Source organism: Esox lucius, chromosome 16, assembly GCF_011004845.1.
Source record: "Esox lucius isolate fEsoLuc1 chromosome 16, fEsoLuc1.pri, whole genome shotgun sequence".
NCBI classification, from domain to species: domain Eukaryota; kingdom Metazoa; phylum Chordata; class Actinopteri; order Esociformes; family Esocidae; genus Esox; species Esox lucius.
Window position 1 is genome coordinate 6,859,383 of NC_047584.1, and position 20,256 is coordinate 6,879,638.

The following is a 20,256-nucleotide window of genomic DNA, read 5'->3' on the forward strand; positions in this document are numbered from 1 at the left end:
AATAATAATTGAACAATACCTTTATTGTAATGGAATCTTTCTAGCCCACAAATCTATTCTGACAAACAAATTGCACAAAACATTAGTGTGTGTGCTCCATTCCTTTTTGAATGTCCCGATGTGGATGTCTGGTCAAAGTTTGCTCTCCATTGACAGAGATTTTCTGAAACCATCAAATGTCACATACCGTTGATATTCAGACATCTCTAGCAGGGTGGTTACACACTCATGTCTGGACCTTGTCAACCTTCAGTCAGTGATGAGGTCAGTGATGAGGATAAAAACACTTGAATGATGGTCATAGCTACATATGTGAATGGCTTGCATGGAATCCCTGTTGTCCCTTGTAAATAAATAAGGCAAAGACTCCCTCAGTTGACATGTACCCATAGGGAGTTTTGGACTGAAGTACCTTTAATGTCTGTTCAAGGGAATCTAGATTATTTTAGGTCCCAGGATATATTTTCTCCCCTGCCTTTTTTGGATATGTAGAGGTTGATGTTTGTTTTTATAACCTGCTAATTATTTTAGGGCAGGCAGCAGGAATTGGCTTGTTTGAATTGGCTCTTGTTAGAAATTCCCCCATATAAAGTGGGCTTTCAAAGGTTAAGAGCAAAGTTTTCTTTTCTGTCTTGTACAGTGTTTTGCTGGTCTGTGTTCCAGAAGCAGTTAAAATCAGCCATGCCATTCATTTGTATTGACGTCTCCCCAACATCTTGTTTAAATTCTGTTCTTGAGCTGATTAAAATTTTTGTGTTGAAGTTGTGATAGATATTTAAGTTCAAAGGATTTTCCCATGTCAGATCTATTTGTGCTTGAAATGTAAGGCAAGCAGTCTTTGACCTATCGTTATGTCAGTTTCCATGTGATCTCATAGGCTGGATTCAGGGTAAATCTCTTGGAAATGAAAATCTTGTGAATGCACACTTTTGATTTGAGAGAAACTTGCACTTGGCTTTTTGTTGACGTATGCAAGTTTTCAGACCTGAGTGCCAAATCGTTCAAGAGGCAAAGGTGCTAATATTCAACATATTTTTCAAACCCCAGCATACCAGTAAACGTCGACTTCCACACTGGGCCATGGTTTTATTCTAACCAGAAGTGGTGCTGTCCAAACAGCGAATGTACTTTTTCATGACACATTTAATAACGCTGTTGCAGTGTGCCCATCCAATAGACTCACCAGACTCTGTTAGGAGAGTGTTGACTCGCTTTTCCCCTGCAGACTGAAAATCCCAACAAACTAATAGAGCTCTAACCCTTTCCCGCCATGCAGACCAACATGTCCTCTGTGTTTCTGCTGTTCTGTGTACTAACTTCCTGTTTCTCTCTTGTAGATGAAAGCGGCGTCTCCCTCCTGCAGTTGATCGGGGACCCTCCCCCTGACGAAATCACCAAGGTCTATGGCCCGGACAACACCCCCGGCTACTTGTTCAGCTCCGACGCCAACACGGGCCAGCTGGCTCGCGCCCACCTTCCCAACCCATTCTACCGGGATTTCTCCCTCCTCTTCAACCTGAAGCCCCAGTCGACCAAGGGGGGCGTCATCTTCTCGGTTACGGACGTCTCGCAGCAGATCATGTATGTGGGCGTAAAGCTGTCGCCCGTGAAGGCAAACAGGCAGAATGTCGTCTTCTACTACACGGAGCCCGGCTCACAGGAGTCGTACGTGGCCGCCACCTTCCCCGTGCAAAGTATGGCTGACCAGTGGAACCGCTTCTCTATCTCGGTGCTTGACGACAAGGTCACCTTCTACATCAACTGCGATGACCGGCCCCAGGTGATGCGTTTCGAGAGGTCGCCGGACGAGATGGAGTTGGACGCCGGTGCCGGGGTGTTTGTGGGCCAGGCTGGAGGGGCCGACCCTGATAAGTTCCTGGTATCTATGATTTAATTAATGTACATTTTAATGTTGGGTCTGGGTTATTTTTTTCAACCTGGTTAACATGCATTTCCCTCAAACCCTGCGTTATTTTTAACATGGGGCTGTACACTGTTTAGCTTACAGCTAAATAGTTGTAAGAGTTATTGTCCACCATGTAGGCTCAGACTTGAGCATAAATCCATATCAACAGAAGCAGTACAATGTTTATACATAGTTTGGATTTATGTGTACCTGTCAAGCTACACGTAAAGGCTTCTAACATTTCCTACTGGAGAAATGTATGTGTCACAGGAAAGTGGATTAATACACAGAAATAATACACATCAGGACTGCCATTTTTAACAAGTCAAGCGCATGCCCTCTTATTCAAGCCCGACCAGCACCAGTGAAACCTCCGTGCCTGGATAACCCCTGTGTGATTTGATTGATTTTAATTGTCCTAAATTGTCCTGCTTTAAATCAAAACATAAATGGTTGTCTCACCCTGACCATCCCCGGTCTCCTAGAGGGAAACAGAGTTGTAATTGGTGGACTCACAGTGGGGGAGCAATTGGCACCAGCTGGGTTTCCTGTAAAACCATTCGACCGTTGCTCTGTAGCACCTAGCGCACGCCAACAGATGTCCCTGTCAGGAGACGGTGCAAGCAGACAGGTGCCCCTGTGGCCATACGGCTCAGGCAGAGGAGGACCTTTGGTGTATTTTTGGATTTTGTTGAAATCTGTTTCTGTTGTTTGTTTTTGTTGCTGTTTCGTGACACAGTATGGTAACCGGTACTGAGGTCATGAAAATGTCATCCCTTAAGTACATTTTTCGAATGGTTGCATGATCAAATCCCTGAGCCAACAGTTTTTTTTTCTAACCTTGATCAAAGCAGTTAACCCTAACTGGTCCAGGGTTGCCGTAAAGTATAACTAGTCCTCCATCTGCGACCCTACTCTGAGAGCTTATTAAGATTGTGCTACATTTTCCCAAACATACTGTAGAAGACTTGAGACGCTAGATTATTGTGTAAACTTTGATGGCTCAAGACGCCACTGGGAATTTCTGTGGAGTGTTCACGCATATCATTATATTTTCCTATGATTGGGGGCCACAATCCTGCCGGGTATGTCTCGAACATGCCGGTAGAAATTCAAACCAAGATAAGTCTATATAGTGTTTTATTCTTTATTTGGATTTTAAATAAGCCATGAGTTATGAGGGATATGCACATTTCCAATTAACACATGACGTGATGCCCAATAGTACATTTCTGTACCTGTCTCTGAAGCAAAGTAAACAATATCAGAGGAAGAAGGTAATGAAATATTGACTGCAATATATTGTTAAAGGGCAAGCCTTGATACATTGAGCATAAAAAAAAAAGGAAAAAAGACTGATGTTGATTTAACATCCTCGTCCTTTAGAAGGATAATATGCAGAAATGCTGATTGTTGTATACAGGATATTGGGGAAAGATATTTGAAATGAAGAACTTCACAAAGTTTGTTGTTGTTGACACTTAAAGATTCAGTGTCTTTCAGAAGATTTTCACTTGTTTATTTTGGTCTGCTTGTGTTGTAAGTCCCAACAAAATTAGGATGTTAAATTTAAGCATTGATTTCAACCACTGGAAAAATACACAGGCCTAGATGGACCTCAAAAGAAAGCAATCCCCTTATTTTTCCAGGTAAGCTCTCTATATAAGTAGCAAGATATCTTCCTGTAGAGTAGTGTCTCGAGTATTCAGCTACCCATATCTATCGATCACTGCCTTGGACCAGTACACAAAAACAGTTATAGTTATATTGTTTGCAGGAAATGCAATAAAAATTGGAATCCCAGAACACTAGTTACATAAGGTTAGCCAAAATTCCAAGCTAGCTAGGTGTTATCTAGTTAGCTTGTCGTGGAAAACACTTCAGATATCCAGTCAGAAAAGATGCAAAGACTCAGGAACTTGTGAATCCAAAATAGACTTTAATGAAGATTCAAAAAAGCTGAGTTGGTCTGGTGAACAACTGTCTTTCCAACCTCGTACACTCAATTTCATACAGTACCATCTTGTATAATGCCATCTGGCCATCCCGTTATGCTAATTCTTTGGGTGGATCTTCTTTGATCCGCCACCATTATTTCTTATCATTCTGGAATTCACCCAACAAACCATTGTTGTTAAATATTGGTGGCGCAGGCCTTGAAAACCCCATAACGTAATAGGGCCGTCAGGCCCTCGAGTGTAGTACATCCAACGGTGCACTGATTATTTCCAATGTAGGACACACATTGTATATTGGTGATTATACAGATTGCATACTGATTAGTTGTTTGAGTGTGATTAACATATTGATACATTCATTGATTACATGAGTATATATGCAATATCTCCAATAAGCTCCAGTGGGCTAAACATAAAAGGCGTCTGTCTGTCCTATGCTACTACAGTAGGAAACAACAAGTGTGTTTTGCTTTTGTATTGTCATAACACAAGCAGCAGTATTCTTTACAAACGGTAATTCCAAACCCAACATTGTAGATAGTTATTATATAGTTAGCTGCTAAAGCTATCCAGAGTTGTGAATACATTGTTTCTTCTATTGTCATTGTTGATGCTAGCTGGAGGAACATACCAATTTCACCTTCCAAATGTAAAAACGTTTCTTGTTCTACTTTTGGTTTATGGATTTCTCTGGAAATGTTTTGGGCATGTCGTTGTGGGAAGAACACCTCTGAGCATCTTAATGGTTTGTCACCCGTAATTGTTCTTTGGGTTTCTCAGTCAAGATGTCTTGTCAGTCCTATCTTAACTGAATACTTAAAGAGCAGATTTGGACAGATGGGACAAAGTCAGGGAATGGTATTGTTTTAGGCTGTTTGGAAGGGAGTTCTTGTACAGTTAAGCAGCCCCAGGCATTGTCTCAGATTACACTTCAGTCATGTACACTTGAATTTTCTGCAGATTCAATGCAGGTTTGTTAGCTGAACCCTTGTCTGCACTTGGTGGGCTAGTTACTTTATTACCTTTTGGGAGGATTATGTCCTCTCAAGTGCAATCTGTAGATTATCCATGAGACTGACATGATAGTGTAGCTTAAAGTAGTTTTGAAGTCTAAGCTTTTACCCCGAGTACACAAATATGCTTGCTGACGCTTTTGTTCAACTCCTCCCTACTGCTGTTTCAGCACACTCTGTCCTCTGAAATCACACAACTGTCCCTCCTCCATCAGTAAAAGTGTAAAATTACCCAAAAAATGAAAGTAGAAATAGATTGATGTGATGGTTTTCACCTATTTCAAAGCTTTCCATTGTTTGTGTGCACAGGCTGAAATGACAAGTGAGACATAAATAACACAACCTTCTATGTTTTGATATAACAAAGTAAGATGACACCAGTTAGGAAGTAACAGCAGAAAATTACAAGGCACTTCTTGACATGTACAGAGACAAAGCTTCAGAATGGAAAAAGTCCTCATGAAATAAATCAAATGCATGTCTTTGATAGCTGTTTGGAGACATTTAAGGCTTCTGAACACAATTGTGGGCATTCATAGAAATTTAAGCTCTTCAAACTAAGGGTGCTTTTATCCATTTAAAACGTGATTAAAAGCAAATTCCCCTGAAACCCATGTTTGGCTCTTTAATTGGCTCGATTACAATCCATTAATGCAAGTTATTGAAAGAGGCTCTTGTGGTGGCCAGCTGAAAGAACTTGGACTGTGGCTGATGAGAGAGTGGCATATTAGAGTTTCGTTTCACAACACAGTTGCGGCTGTGTTAAACCCTCTGGCTTCTCTGGGGCGGGAGTGGGTGTGGGCGGTTCCTACCGCAAAGATCAAACGCATGTTTAAGAACACAGGCCTAACATGACACATGTGAGATACTGTTTGTTATTGTGCAGGGAATTGCCAAAACATGTGGGATTAATACACACACACACACAGTGTTATCACACACACCCGCACACATTATACATCAAGGGCCATGTGGTGACAACTTGTGTATGTGCTTAAGCAGACAATGTGTGTGGGTTTTCCTTTGCAGGGGGTGATCGGGGAGCTGAGGGTCGTTGGAGACCCACAGGCTGCTGAAAGACAGTGTGACGAGGAAGGGGACGACTACGATGCGGTAAGTGGCCCTTGACCCACGCGCCAAAACGTAAACATGGGTGCAGCAGCTTAGAGCTAATACAATCGTTGGTTAAGTAGGGTGTGGGTAGGAACAAAATCCCTCTGAGACCTCCTGGGAACCACCGCTTTCGTTAGCTTGTAATAATGGCATACGCCTGTGTATTTCAGCAACCTTGATGAAAGACCATTTCTGTCGGGGTGTTCACTCGGAACCAAACTGATAAAACGGGTCTAGGAAGTGCACTGACCCGACTCAAACTTTTTTTCTTTTCTTACAAGTGTCTGTTTAATTTAATACTACTCCCCCCCCCCCCCCCCCCAACCCACCAAATCCCAGGCTTCAGGAGACGACGGAAGCGGTGGCGGGGAAAGGATACCGGAAGAGAAGACGAAAACTCCGGTATTATCCCCTGACGAACATTTCAGTGGTCCCATGTTTGTTCTATCTTAAGCTATTTTGGTTTTCCTATTCCCCTTTTAAAATACACTCTTGGGTATCATAGATTCAAACAGTTTCTTTTCTCTGTCGCTTTTTCTCCCTGTCTCTCAAATTTTCTCACAGGGTTCTTTCAAATGGGGCAAGGAAACACAAAAATATGTGTGGGTTGAGGATGTGCAGAAGACCGTTACAGTATGTGTTCTGAAATATTTCTCTATGTTGCTGTTCAAACAGAAGCAATGTGGAAATGTTCCAGAGCAATGTTGTGGGGAATGTTTCTGAGCCCGTTTTGCCGGGGATTGTCTCTTTAGAATGATGTCTTAAAGTAACAAAATTGTGTTGCACAAACTTGCCTGCTTAATAACACTGTCACAGCTCTGGTAAATTCAGTACCCCCCCCCCCCACACACACACACACACACACACACACACACAGACAAACACATACACACACACACAGACATGCACGCACGCCCACACTCACTCACTCACATGCATTTGAAATACCTTATTTCAATCTTCATCTCATTACAAAAGGATTGTCATAATTTAAGGGGAACACAGAATAATACAGAAACTGTCTCCGTAGCCGTCCTGCCACACTGCCCAGAACCGCTAAAACAAACACATACATTCCTCATGCGTTTTCGTTTCAACCGTCTACTAAAAGCAAACAGTGCAATTTTCCACACCTTCTAAACAACCTCGACACCAACGGCAGCGCCAGAGCACACCCATCCAATTACAGTGGAGAACGCTGGAGTAAACCAGATGTCTCCGATCCGGCTCAGGGTGATGATCTCTCCAAGGTTCCGTTGTGTTATTATGACCTGTTTCTCAACAAGCTTTAAAAGATGAGAGCATGCGAAAAGGGAGGGCGTTGCAGACGGAAGCAGACGGCAAGGGGGAAAGTTGCGCCCGAAGCTGAGGTCTGATACTCCCTCCTTGGCTTGCCACACCTTGTGGGTCCCCCTGGGGCTTCTTGGGGCGCAAGCTGACTTTGAAGCCTTGAGCCACTTGACAGGGGGCTTTCCGTCTGCCAGACGAGTGTTTGTTAACATCGTATGTAACAGCTGTTTCCAAACGTACCCGATGGCTTTGACTTTCCAGAGGGCATAGATCGGGGATAGTAGCGGTTTTGTGGCAATGTCTGTCTGCCTCCTGCTCGAGTTCGGACAAGCAGAGACGGTGATGCAGACAGCGGTGTCTGAAGGAAACTTTCCATTGTGTGGCTGACTGTGTGATTGATGAATTACCGCCATTACACCGTGCGCAAAGGGCACTAACTGAATGAAATCCACAGTGTGGAAAAACAAAAGATGAAAAAGAAGGCTTGTTGGAACTGCAGTGGATGTGAGGTTTACATGTAGGTTTATTATATTGCCAGATGTGTTGAAGCCACCATTCAAACACGTGTTGTTTATGATTGGAGGAGCTACCTACTGTCAATAGTAAGAAAACCTGCAAACTCCGATTACGCTGTAGTACAGCCACATGTTAGATAACTGAATTCACCACTCAAACTTTTAGACGTACCATAGGGCCAATGTCACAGACACAGATTAAGTCTTGTCCTGGACTAAAATATATATTAAAACAGGGGTATTTTATGACATCAAAATTGTATAATTTAATATAGTGCACTTCTTTTAACTGCAGCTTGTGCGATTGAAGTAACCAACATTTTTCACAATGTTTCTCATACTGTTTTGCAATTCTGCAATTTTTACAATTGCAAAATCTCAATGGCCGGGCATGTGGGTATTCACTGTGTGAAGGTTTAATTGTGTGAGGCTTTATCTTGTTGAATTGGTTTAGTGATCTAACTAGTTACATTCATAGAATATACCATAGATGGTGAGATCCCCAAACTCTTAGCAATTTTACATGGAGAAATGTTATTCTTGAATTGTTGCACTATTTGCCTGCACAGTCTTTCACAATGTGGTGAACCCCTCCCCATCTATACTTCTGAAAGACTCATCCTCTCTGGGATGCTTTTTTTATTCCTGATCATGTTACTAACCTGTTGCCAACCAGTTCCACCAGGGTTTTTTTTGTATTACACACCTTTTCCGGTCTTTTGTTGCCCACGTCCCAGCTTTTTTGAAATGTGTTGCTGGCATTAAATTCAATGTATGTATATATATATATATATATATATATATATATATATATTATTAATAGACTATTCATAGGAAATTACTTTCAAATGGTTCCAAAATAAGTAGGTGATTCAACATTATTTAAAAACCATATTCAAATGACTGGTAGGCAGACTGGTTGGTAGACTGGTAGGCACACACGCAGATGCAGACACCAGATCCACTCTATAAAGACATATTTTAAGAGCTTGAGCCCAAAATGGGTCATTTACTGTTACAAGACCAGTTTCGCTGAACCAAAATACCAGCTGTCTGTCGCCACCCCATGCACATCCAGTTGGAGATTGTATGCCCATTGCCTCGCTCAATGGGCGATGACAGGGAATGACTGTAGGGGCAAGGATTTTCATTGTCTTTCTTTATTCTTATCTTGAAATTTGAGAAATGGAGCACTGCAAGCACCCACCCCCCTTCAAACTTGACACCTGTTATTTGATTTGCAGAGCAATGATAGGGAAAGTTTCTACCCGTGTCCTCTTAAACATTGTGTGCGCGTGTGTGAAACCCTTCATGCCGATTGATTGAAATGCATGATGTGTGACACCAGCTGGGACATCAGGGAGCCTAGTGGTCAAGAGCATTGGGCCAGTAAATTAAAGGTCACTATTTCTAATCCCTCAGCCGGCAAGGTGAAAAATCCTTTTGTTCTTTTGCTGAGCCAGTAAATTAGCCCCAATTGCTCCCAGGTTATTGCTTAACATGTGTTTTCACGTAATTGTAAAATGTTTCTGTGTCAAGACACAACACATTTTGCCATGCCTAAGAACAATCCTTAGCAGTGGTATATTGGCCATGTACCACACCCCCATCAAGTATCCATACACTGTAATATTGTCCAGAAATAATGTTCCTCTTTCTCTACTTGTTCCTTCCCATTGATTCTTTTGGACATACTTTACATTTTATTGGCTTCACAAAAGAAAATTGTGATGGAATTACATACGTACGTCACTACACTGAATGCCAGGTTAAAACCACTTTCCCAATTTCAAGGAAGTTATGATGCAGGTCACTACAAGCCTCCATCTTTATCCAACATACTTTCAATGCCTACATGCAATTTGGTTGGTTATACCTTCTAAAGCTGCTCCCTTCTAAAGCTGCTCCCTTCTAAAGCTGCTCCATTAATGGAATAACCATGCCACTGTATTTTAAATGGTAAGGCATTTAGGTACCGAGGCAGAGGGACTTGCTCAACATCCCCCTCCAGGCCAACTTCTTGTGTAAACCAGCACGCATAAACTTGGCAGAGGTGTCACAAAACCTTGCAACACCACTTGGGAGTCTACCTCACTGGGGGGGTGGGGGTGTCCTTGCTGGCTCATGGCTAGTCATTCTTTTTGGGGTTTAACAAATGAAATGACTTAATTGACACCAGACAGTGTTTGTCTGCCAGCTATTGTTTATTATAGGCTATGATTACTCCATAACCTAAATTCTTTGCAAAGCTTGTATGTTCACAAGCTGTGTAAACTACAAACAGGCTACCTTTTTGGCAGCTTATGGAATGTTGGAAGTCAGCTTTGGGTGTTTTAATGAGTAACTTTGAAACAAAACTTCTCAAAGTGCATGTTCATTACATTCTATGGGCAATTGCTGCATTAGTTTACCCCGCAACAAACGTCCTCATAAAACAGGAACCGCGTTCCATAATTGTATTTGTCCCATTATTATGTGGGGAGTTTTCTCTGTGGAGCTCAGCTTGATGTATTATTCTATGTTTTCAATGTTTTGCCATCTCTTGCCAGACTACCCCTCCGCCGTCACGGCCCATTCAGCAGCCTCCGGTGACCCGGAAACAACCATTGTCTCCCAAGAAAGAGACTGGTGAGTTCATTAGGTTATGGTCTAGACCAGATGTACTGTTGCAGTACTTTTAGACACATTGGTCGACTGCGGAAGTTATGTTCATAGCACTTTATAATAATATGAATGTGTCATTCGTAAGACTTGTGGCAATGATTTGTGCAACATGTGTTCATGTAACAGTGGCCATTGATTAAAACAGTGGCCACTATCAACATTTTTAGTTTATATTATGTTGAATTACGTCATTAAGAAGGAATATTTTAAAAGCATATAGGGTGTACTATTATACCATAACTATCCTATTAGAATGTCTTCACAAGTCAGGAACCATTTGTATAGATAGCGCATGTTACATTTTGGTATACTGCCTCCATCTAGTGGGCAAAGGAAGGTTTTTCCTATGCAACTACATACTGTATACATACTGTTGCTAAGTCTTTCTAATACTCTACTAACTCAATGAAAAAACTAACTTAGTGGAAAAACTAACTCAATGAAAAAACTAACTCAATGGAAAAATTAACGAATGGAATTTTCCAGGATTACGATTAAGGATTAAATTATTTTTGAGACATTTGATGTTTCATATGAAGCCATACTTATTACATGTATTGTAAAAGGAATATTGTTTTAAAATTATTTTACTCCAGAATAACTTTGTGTGGGGTCAATTTGGTGTACATAGAATTGAGACAAATGCAAATATTCTGCCAAACTGAAGATTACCTAACGTCTTACCTTTGTTTGTATTGTGTTAAGTTAATGTCGATGACTCGGGTCGGTTAACTGTGGAGTCACAGCCCGATGTTCCAGGACCGCAAGGTGGGTTTGGGAGGACAGCAGGGCAGCTGCGGTGTCATCTCAATAGTCTAAAATTACTGACTCTCCTCATCTTAACTCAAATTAGGATACACTTTTAAAAACATACTTTAGCTTGGTTACACAGAACTGGAAAAAATCTAAATATGTAAACATGCAAAATCTTATTTACTGAGATCTGTGGAGAAAACAGGCAAAGTGACAACATAGAGCAATTACTTACAAAAATGGTCAGGGAGAGGAAGTAATTTAAGATTATTGCAATACTTTCACTTTGGCCTGCATGATATAGTCTACCAGACATGCCATGCTGCAATAAACATTCAAAGGATTGCAAAATGTATCTGTGGGTGCTGTGGAAAGATTAGATAGATCGGTTTGTCTCCCTGTACATGCTTTATTACCTGTCCACAAATAGCAGGCACCGATATACCAAAGTGTGTCAACATCAACTGTTTTAATATTTAATAACCGCAAATTGACCCATTTTTTCTTTGTGTTGACGAAGTTTTGGTTGACTCTAAATAAATATTGTACTGTATACATTTTGGGATATCTATAATTGCATTTGTATGGGAGCTTACCAAATGTAGTATTATCAGCAAAGTGCCTGCAGTTTAATTGAACGATGGGATGGGGGGGCCATTTCCTGGTGTTAAAGTGGATGATGAAATGTTGGTTCAGGATTAGGATAAAAGATATTTAAACATTTGTATGCCTTTGTGTCTTTCTTTTGTGTCCCAGGCCCGGGTGGTTCTAAAGGCGAGAAGGGTGACAGAGGAGATAAAGGAGACAGAGGTCCTAGTGGTCCAAAAGGTGATTCTGGGTCAGAGTCCGCTACACGAGGAGGGACCCGTGCAGAGAAGGTGCAGACTTATTGAGAAACTTAAAGGTTTTGAGTCCATGTGACCTCAACAGATATCTAAGTATTCTAGTCATTAAGCTCTTCCCTTGAATTTACCATTTACATTTCTATTTTCAAGACAACTGTAAAGGTTGTGTTACTTAATGTAGCCTGGAATTAATGAATTCCATGGGTCACAAACTACTGTAATTTTGGGGTATTTATTTTGTTTTAAGCTTGATCAGAGAATAAATTAATTTGTTAAATATGCTGTAGTTACTGAAATACAAGACAAATGGATACACATCTGAATCTTTGTCATTAGAAATAGCAGAAAGGCTAACAAAATATTTACTGTGGTGCAATATTTTGCCTACAGACAACCCATGATCAGATCTCTGGTGTGCTTCCTCTTTTTATCACATTGTCAGGAATTCTTTGTGCAGTGTACCACAGTGCCTACTAGTGGATTGAACAAAATATTAAACATTCATGAGTTTTATTGACAGAATGTCACCCAAAACATTTTAGGTTAGCCTAATAATAACCTGATAAGAAATTCATTTTACAAATGCCTTGAGTCTGAAATAAATCTCCAAGAATGATAACTGTTTGGAGTCTGTGGCAGCAATTGAACTAAATATAGTATTATAAACACTATGTCACAAGTTCTTATTATGATATTCCACTATTGCACTAACTGCTCTCGTGTGTTATGAAGAACAACAAAGATTGAGAGTCTGCACATTACATTAAGAATTAGGTTAGTGTTTCAAACTATTCAAGTTGTACAGATGTTTTCAGGAGAACCCCTTACCTTTACAAATGTCAGTCGGGTTCAGTATCAGCCCCTGTTAGTCACGTGGACAAATGCTAGGTAAATGTTATCTATGGTTAATGTTAGGTTGGAAGTATAAATATTTTACTAGCATGGGATTTGAGACAAACAAGATGACAGCACGTTCCTGCAGTGACATACCGATCATACATGCAACAATGTTAGAACATTAATGTTATGACTTCCTTCAAATAACATGTAATGCAATTTTCTATGTCAATACATGCATTTGCTTTTCATCCACCAACCCCATCTCAAAATAGCTCATATGCACAGGTTGAGAATTACATTCGGACATACGCTGATTCTTTCTTGGGCAGATGGTCGGTGGCCTGGAGCATAGTAATAGAATTGTCAAATTATCTCATGTACAACATGATTGGGATCCATCATAATTGATTAAACATGATTAAACAAGTCACTCACATCCGAGTAGAAATAAAGCCATGAAGTCCACGGAACCCTCCGTCGACCTTTGAGAATGGTGCTCAGGCATAGATCTGGATAAGGTTATGAAACCATTGAGGAAGCATTGAACTTTTTCAGTAGCACAGTGGGCTTCATCGCTGTAAAATGGAATAAGTTCAGAATCTCCAAAACTCTTGTGCTGGCCGTCAGTGACTGGGCAAGTTGGTCAGGGTGGTGACCAAGAACCCAACTGCCACTGTAACAAATCTTCAGAGTTTCTCTGCAAAGTTTTTTGCATTCTATGTGGATGCTTCTTAGCAGCAGAAACCGGGAGACTGGTCAGTATTGATGGAGGAATACAGAAGCAAAATACAGAGAGGCCAAGACAGTGCTGGAGTGGCTTTGAGAAGAGTCTGTGAATGTCCTTGAGTGCTCTAGCCACTGCCTGGAAATGAATGCCATTTAATATATACGGTAGAAAAAATAATACCTTTAATGAGTGAAAATGTGGTTTGAATACTTTCTGAAGCTCTGTATATCCTGAGTTGAATACCTCTATATTAAACATAAAACAGCGCATGTGTTTACTGGCTACTGGCAGTGCAACACACTTGCTATCTGTGGAGGGAGACATTTTGAAGGAAGTATTACATGTTAAGGACCAATTAGTCTTACTGTTTTCAAACACACAATGGAAATGTTTAGTCATATGCATACAGTACAGGCCTAGATTCTAACATATTTTCTCTTGGATGTGTCTTGCAGGGAGAACCAGGAGAAAAGGGAACAAAGGTATATTTTATATTATCTGTACTTGTGACCTCGTAGTGGAACGGTCTTTCATGTGTGTCATCGATTGTCTCATCAAAATATTGCACTATGAAACTATTCATATTTGTGTTACGTGAACATTTTTTTTCACTGTATTTGTACAGTAGAACATTTTGGGGTTAAATGCTTTTCATTTAAGGATTTTGTATTTACAGATTAAGGTTATGTACAATAGTCATGTTTACTACTTTAGTTGCATTTCCTTTCATGCAAAGTTTGCTTTAACTCTGCGACCCATGGTCATCACAAGATTGGTATATTCCCTGGTGATGCTTAGCCAGGCCGGTACTGCAGTCACCTTAAGTTCCTGTTTGTTTCAGGGTCTTTTGGAATTCATCTTGTCTTCTTTTTTTGTGAAAGACATCTGATTGATACCGATCTAGCTAAAAAATATTGTGCTGAAGCAAGGCTATTAACACTAATTGCTAAGTCGCTCTGCATAGGAGGATTTGCTAAATGATTTCAATATAAATGCGTAACCAGTCAGTCTATTTTAATCAGGACTTGGATTGAATCTTCATCCTGCCCTTTAATCTCTTACTCAGATTAGTATGAACTCTGTTCTACAGTATGTTTTTTGGGAGTGATTGTGTGGAGTATATTTGGCACTCGATTGATAGAATTCACAGCAAATCAGCCGTTCTTCCTTACGCATATTTTTTAAGAAACTCACATTCATACAGCATCTGGTATTTATAGTAATGAAAATACCCTTAACACCATTTACTGTAGCAAACGTCCATCTTAGTGAGGTTGTTCCCAACGCTTACCTAGTGGTGTCCTTGTGGTTCCCAAATCCACTTTTATTTCCCATAGGGACAAGCTGGCTTTGGTTACCCAGGGTCAAAGGGTGATCCCGGTCCTCCTGGTCCCCCCGGCCCACCCGGTCTCCCAGGGCCTTCAGCGGAGGTGCAGTCACGTGGAGACGGCTCTCTAGTTCAAACTGTGGCTGGTCCTAGAGGACCAGCTGGACCTCCAGGGACTGCTGGCCCCCAGGGACCTGCAGGAGCCGATGGAGAGCCTGTGAGTTGCCTGCCCTACCATTCCACCTCCACACCAGCAGAGGGCAATCATTACAGAACTCATGCAGTCTGTTGAATTCTCCACTGCACTTGCACACTCCCGGTCATGGATCTCAGAGCATTGAATTTGGCAGATTCGATTATGCTAAGCCGCAGGGCACCAATCTGTGGCCCGTGACGTGATCATGGAAAAGCGCTTCTTAAATCAAACAGTAATCTACACCCGCTCTGACATTTTCTACAAGGCAGCATGGTGTTTCATCCAGAAAAATACAACATCTCTCTTCCACAGAATATGTTAGACTTTTTACGCGGGAAGGCAGATTAAGCATTTTGATCAAAAGCAATCACTTTCGCATGACAAAACACAGAATCCTATTTTAAACTCTACATTCTGAACAATGTCAGTTTTGCTTTGAGCCAGTTTCGCCATGGGGTTTGAAAAGGGCACCTGGCCTCAAGCAAATGTGATCAAATTTCATCCGGTGCAGAAGATGCCAACCTGGGCAGTCAGCCAAACATATTGAATCCCTGCGTTGTTAAATCCAATAGACGTGTGCAAGTAGACACTTCAATGTACGGATTGAGAACGGAGACACACAAGCCTTAAGTTGCACCTAGACCAGGGGTATTCAACTCCTACCCTATGGTGTCCTTGGTCTAAGTAAGGTCTAAGTGCAGTGGCACTGATCAATTATTTTTTTCATGCTATATCAGTTGTACTCTTACAGTATTGTATCATGTAGAGGCCAAATATGTCTTGAATAAGTTGAGAGCAAGACTGAGTTAATACAGACCTCGCACACATCTGTTTTGTGTGAAATTTTGGAAGACATTGGTTGGGTATTAACAAGTTCACCTGTAGACAGTAAACAGAGCCATACAGGGGTTTAAACAATCACTTTTGTCTTAAAGTGGCCATGTGCAGTTAAACCATGTATTACTCTGCCCTAACTGTGCTTTTGTTTTAGCTCAGGGATTGAGCAGGAGAAATGTTAACATACTCAAATTTAGGGCTGCAAGATTTGGATAAAATATTGAATTGCGATTTATTTGACAAATATTGCATTTACGGTTATGATATGCGATTTAGAAACATGGGTGTGCTCAGCGTAGATAATCTCACTTAAAAATAGAGATCATAGCCTACAAAATGTGCTATTACACTGAATAAAAATCGTTAAAGCAGTGTTTTCTATTTTACACTTATTATCAATTTGAAGGTGCAGTCATTGTCGAACTATTCATTTAATACAATGGCTTTTGCAGCGTTTGCTATGTTTGTGCCATAGCTAGCTAGGCAAAATTTCTCAACTCTTGAGTTATATTTTCTCCCATATTAAGTTTGTTTGTAGGTACCGACATTAAGATGAAACTTTTAATAACCATGCTGTTGTGTATGTGGGTCAATATATCTTGGTGCCACTGGCTAACTTGAAACAGATGTCTTCGCTCGCAGATGCAGTGTTAACTAGGGATGCACCAATAAGAAAATTATTGGCCAATGCCAATAGCCGATGTTCATATAACATAATTGGCCGATGCCAATGGTTTGACATTTCTGTAACTTCCTACTCTGTCATAAATTAAATTCAAATGTTGCTTCTAATTTAAGCTAACTTTAAGTTCTTTTTCCATATATTTGATTAAGAATAGACTTAGACCCCATTCAGACAAAGCTAACCACTTGCTAACTTGAAGAGACCTGTAATTCAGTGCAGAGAACACAAAGGCTGGTGATTATTAGAAATGTGTTTTATTGTATTGAGTGGTAGAAGTAAAGAAATGTCTAACATATCATTTGTTTGAACTACTTACTGAAAGTCAACCACCAACCGCACAAGCACAGAACTTGCACGACGAGCCACTGTGGAGGGCTGGGGGGGAAAGTGGATCAAACCATTGTGAGGAAACGGGCGGAGGTGTTGTAATTTTTTCAAACTAAAAAACACACTATTATTTGTCTATAATCAGCACAAGTGCTTTCATTGCATCTTGATTGAGTCGTGTCCCCCCCGGGACCTTCTCCTATGATGGAGTCCGGTTGGTGGGAGGGGCAGCGGTCTTGTGGTGCAACATGTTTGTAGAAACTCTGCAGACTTCTTTGTGTCTTGCTTTTAGTTGCTGTATCGTGATCAAAGTATTAAATATTTTTACATTTATTGACTAAGTGAGATCGCTCTCACCTTATATACTGTGCAACTATGCAGCCTGGCACTATATTACCTGTCATTAACACATGACTGGATACATATTAGTCTATTATAAAAATTTGGTAAGCATGATGCCTTTTAAGACATATCGGGCACATTTACAGACGTATGATGCATGCCTGTTGCCGCGCATGAAGCGCATATCATTCACTATGGGGAGCTGAAAATTGCGAATGTTGGCGATTTATATATTGCATATGTCAATATTGCAATTTCGATTATAATTCGATTAATGGAGCAGCCCTATTCAAATTCAAGGAAAGAGATAAATGTATTACTATTCATGATATATTCAATTATACTACATTACTGTACTATATTCAGTGGATGTTCATTTTAGTCCCACACAAGCTGTGTCAAACGCAAATTGCCTCTTAATTGTCTTGAGGGTTTAAATCCTAACTTTGTTGAACAGTGTAGTAATTTGATTACATTTTCTTATTCTTCACAGGGTGATCCTGGTGAAGATGGATCTCAAGTAAGCTGTCACATTAACATATGTACTTTGAACATTGACGCAATTTTCACATGGCTCAAAATACTAGTCTTTCTGATCTGTCCCTTATCCAGGGCCCTGTTGGACCGCCAGGTTTTCCTGGAACCCCAGGAGACCCCGGCCTGAAAGGAGAAAAGGTATGATGTCATGGCATTGTTGTAGTAGTATCGCTTCACTTGTTTATTTCACTTCCTTTCAACACTGCACTCTAGCAACCCAGAAGCTCAGTAGTGGTTGTTAGCCTGAGGAGCGCTCTCCTCCATGTGCATAAATTCCAGTTATTTCCTGGTTGAGCAGGCAGGTTTAGCAAGATCTAGCACATCTAGATCTACTACTCTCCCAAGCCCAGAGGACATCATTGCGTGTTTGGCGCAAAAAAAAAAAAACTGTCAGTGAAGTCAGTTTAATTTAGGAGGCAAAGACCAGTTAGTTATTAATGCAGTCAGGTGTCCATGTGTATTCGTTACACAGGGTGACCGAGGTGAGGGCCAGCCAGGACCCAGGGGACCTCCAGGGCCCCCCGGACCTCCAGCTTCATCCAGAAATGATCGGCCGGTAAGTCCTCATTGACATCAGTCATAAGTCCGTATTTGTTTTCCACAACCCCTTTGCAGCCACCAGAGGACTACAAAGCAACCACCACAACAGGGTTCCAGATGTAGATTTAACTGTGTAATGGCAAAGAAGAAACTTCGGAGCTAAGGACTTCTATGATGTGTCTGTGTGTATTTCACTGTCTTTGTTTCAGACCTTTGCGGACATGGAGGGCTCTGGGTTTCCTGACATTGAGACTCTTCGGGTAGGTCCACTTCTCATCCCTTGGTTCCCCTGCTTTAGGAGAAGGGACACCGATTGCGTTGTCTTCGTGTGCACTGCTAGAAGCATTTGTTAGAGGTGTAGGTTGTTTCAACAAGGCTCTGATCTTTGGCTAGTTTTCTAACAGTATTCATTTTGGCAACCATTTTATTTGCCTTAGTCACATTTTAGATATTTCATTCTTTAAGATTAGGATTTGAGGAAGTAAAAGGTATTGCTTGATATGCTGCTAAAGGAAAACTCCCACCATTCCTTTGACTTTGAAGGAAAATGCAATTTGTAAAGGCCTCAATTGACTTTGTCAAATGTAACGTTGAAAATATTCCTTGCTGTATTTTGTCAAAAGGTACACTCACCTAAAGGATTATTAGGAACACCTGTTAAATTTTTCATTAATGCAATTATCTAATCAACCAATCACATGGCAGTTGCTTCATTGTCTTTTGGGGTGTGGTCCTGGTCAAGACAATATCCTGAACTCCAAACTGAATGTCAGAATGGGTGATTTAAGCAATTTTGAGCGTGGCATGGTTTTTGGTGCCAGCCGGGCCGGACTGAGTATTTCACAATCTGCTCAGTTACTGGGATTTTCACGCACAATCATTTCTAGGGTTTACAAAGAATGGTGTGAAAAGGGAAAAACATCCAGTATGCGGCAGTCCTGTGGGCGAAAATGCCTTGTTGATGTTAGAGGTCAGAGGAGAATGGGCCAACTGATTCAAGCTGATAGAAGAGCAACTTTGACTGAAATAACCACTCGTTACAACCGAGGTATGCAGCAAAGCATTTGTGAAGCCACAACATGCACAACCTTGAGGCACATGGGCTACAACAGCAGAAGACCCCACCGGGTACCAATCATCTCCACTACAAATAGGAAAAAGAGGCTACAATTTGCACAAGCTCACCAAAATTGGACAGTTGAAGACTGGAAGAATGTTGCCTGGTCTGATGAGTCTCGATTTCTGTTGAGACATTCAAATGGTAGAGTCAGAATTTGGAGTAAACAGAATGAGAACATGGATCCATCATGCCTTGTTACCACTGTGCAGGCTGGTGGTGGTGGTGTAATGATGTGGGGGATGTTTTCTTGGCACACTTTAGGCCCCTTAGTGCCAATTGGGCATCATTTAAATGCCACGCTCTACCTGAGCATTGTTTCTGACCATGTCCATCCCTTTATGACCACCATGTACCCATCCTCTGATGGCTACTTCCAGCAGGATAATGCACCATGTCACAAAGCTCGAAGTTTCTTGAACATGACAATGAGTTCACTGTACTGAAATGGCCCCCACAGTCACCAGATCTCAATCCCAATAGAGCATCTTTGGGATGTGGTGGAACAGGAGCTTCGTGCCCTGGATGTGCATCCCACAAATCTCCATCAACTGCAAGATGCTATCCTATCAATATGGGCCAACATTTCTAAAGAATGCTTTCAGCACCTTGTTGAATCAATGCCACGTAGAATTAAGGCAGTTCTGAAGGCGAAAGGGGGTCAAACACAGTATTAGTATGGTGTTCCTAATAATCCTTTAGGTGAGTGTATATGATACAGTTT

General features: G+C 41.1%; 1 protein-coding gene across 4 annotated transcripts in view; it reads left to right on the forward strand.

The window, feature by feature from the left end:
• Nucleotides 1-20,256, forward strand: part of col18a1a (collagen type XVIII alpha 1 chain a) — a 97,696-nt gene that overhangs the window by 57,502 nt on the left and 19,938 nt on the right. For 3 of the 4 annotated variants that reach the window (XM_010898048.5, XM_010898047.5, XM_010898045.5), the window contains 12 exons: nt 1,338-1,879; nt 5,907-5,990; nt 6,330-6,392; nt 10,345-10,423; nt 11,165-11,227; nt 11,969-12,090; nt 14,080-14,106; nt 14,962-15,168; nt 17,832-17,858; nt 17,951-18,013; nt 18,348-18,431; nt 18,625-18,675. In XM_010898048.5, coding sequence (XP_010896350.2) covers nt 1,338-1,879; nt 5,907-5,990; nt 6,330-6,392; nt 10,345-10,423; nt 11,165-11,227; nt 11,969-12,090; nt 14,080-14,106; nt 14,962-15,168; nt 17,832-17,858; nt 17,951-18,013; nt 18,348-18,431; nt 18,625-18,675 — 1,412 coding nt within the window. The remainder of the gene's footprint in view (nt 1-1,337; nt 1,880-5,906; nt 5,991-6,329; nt 6,393-10,344; nt 10,424-11,164; nt 11,228-11,968; nt 12,091-14,079; nt 14,107-14,961; nt 15,169-17,831; nt 17,859-17,950; nt 18,014-18,347; nt 18,432-18,624; nt 18,676-20,256) is intronic. The other variant, XM_010898046.5, reaches the window with a different exon arrangement.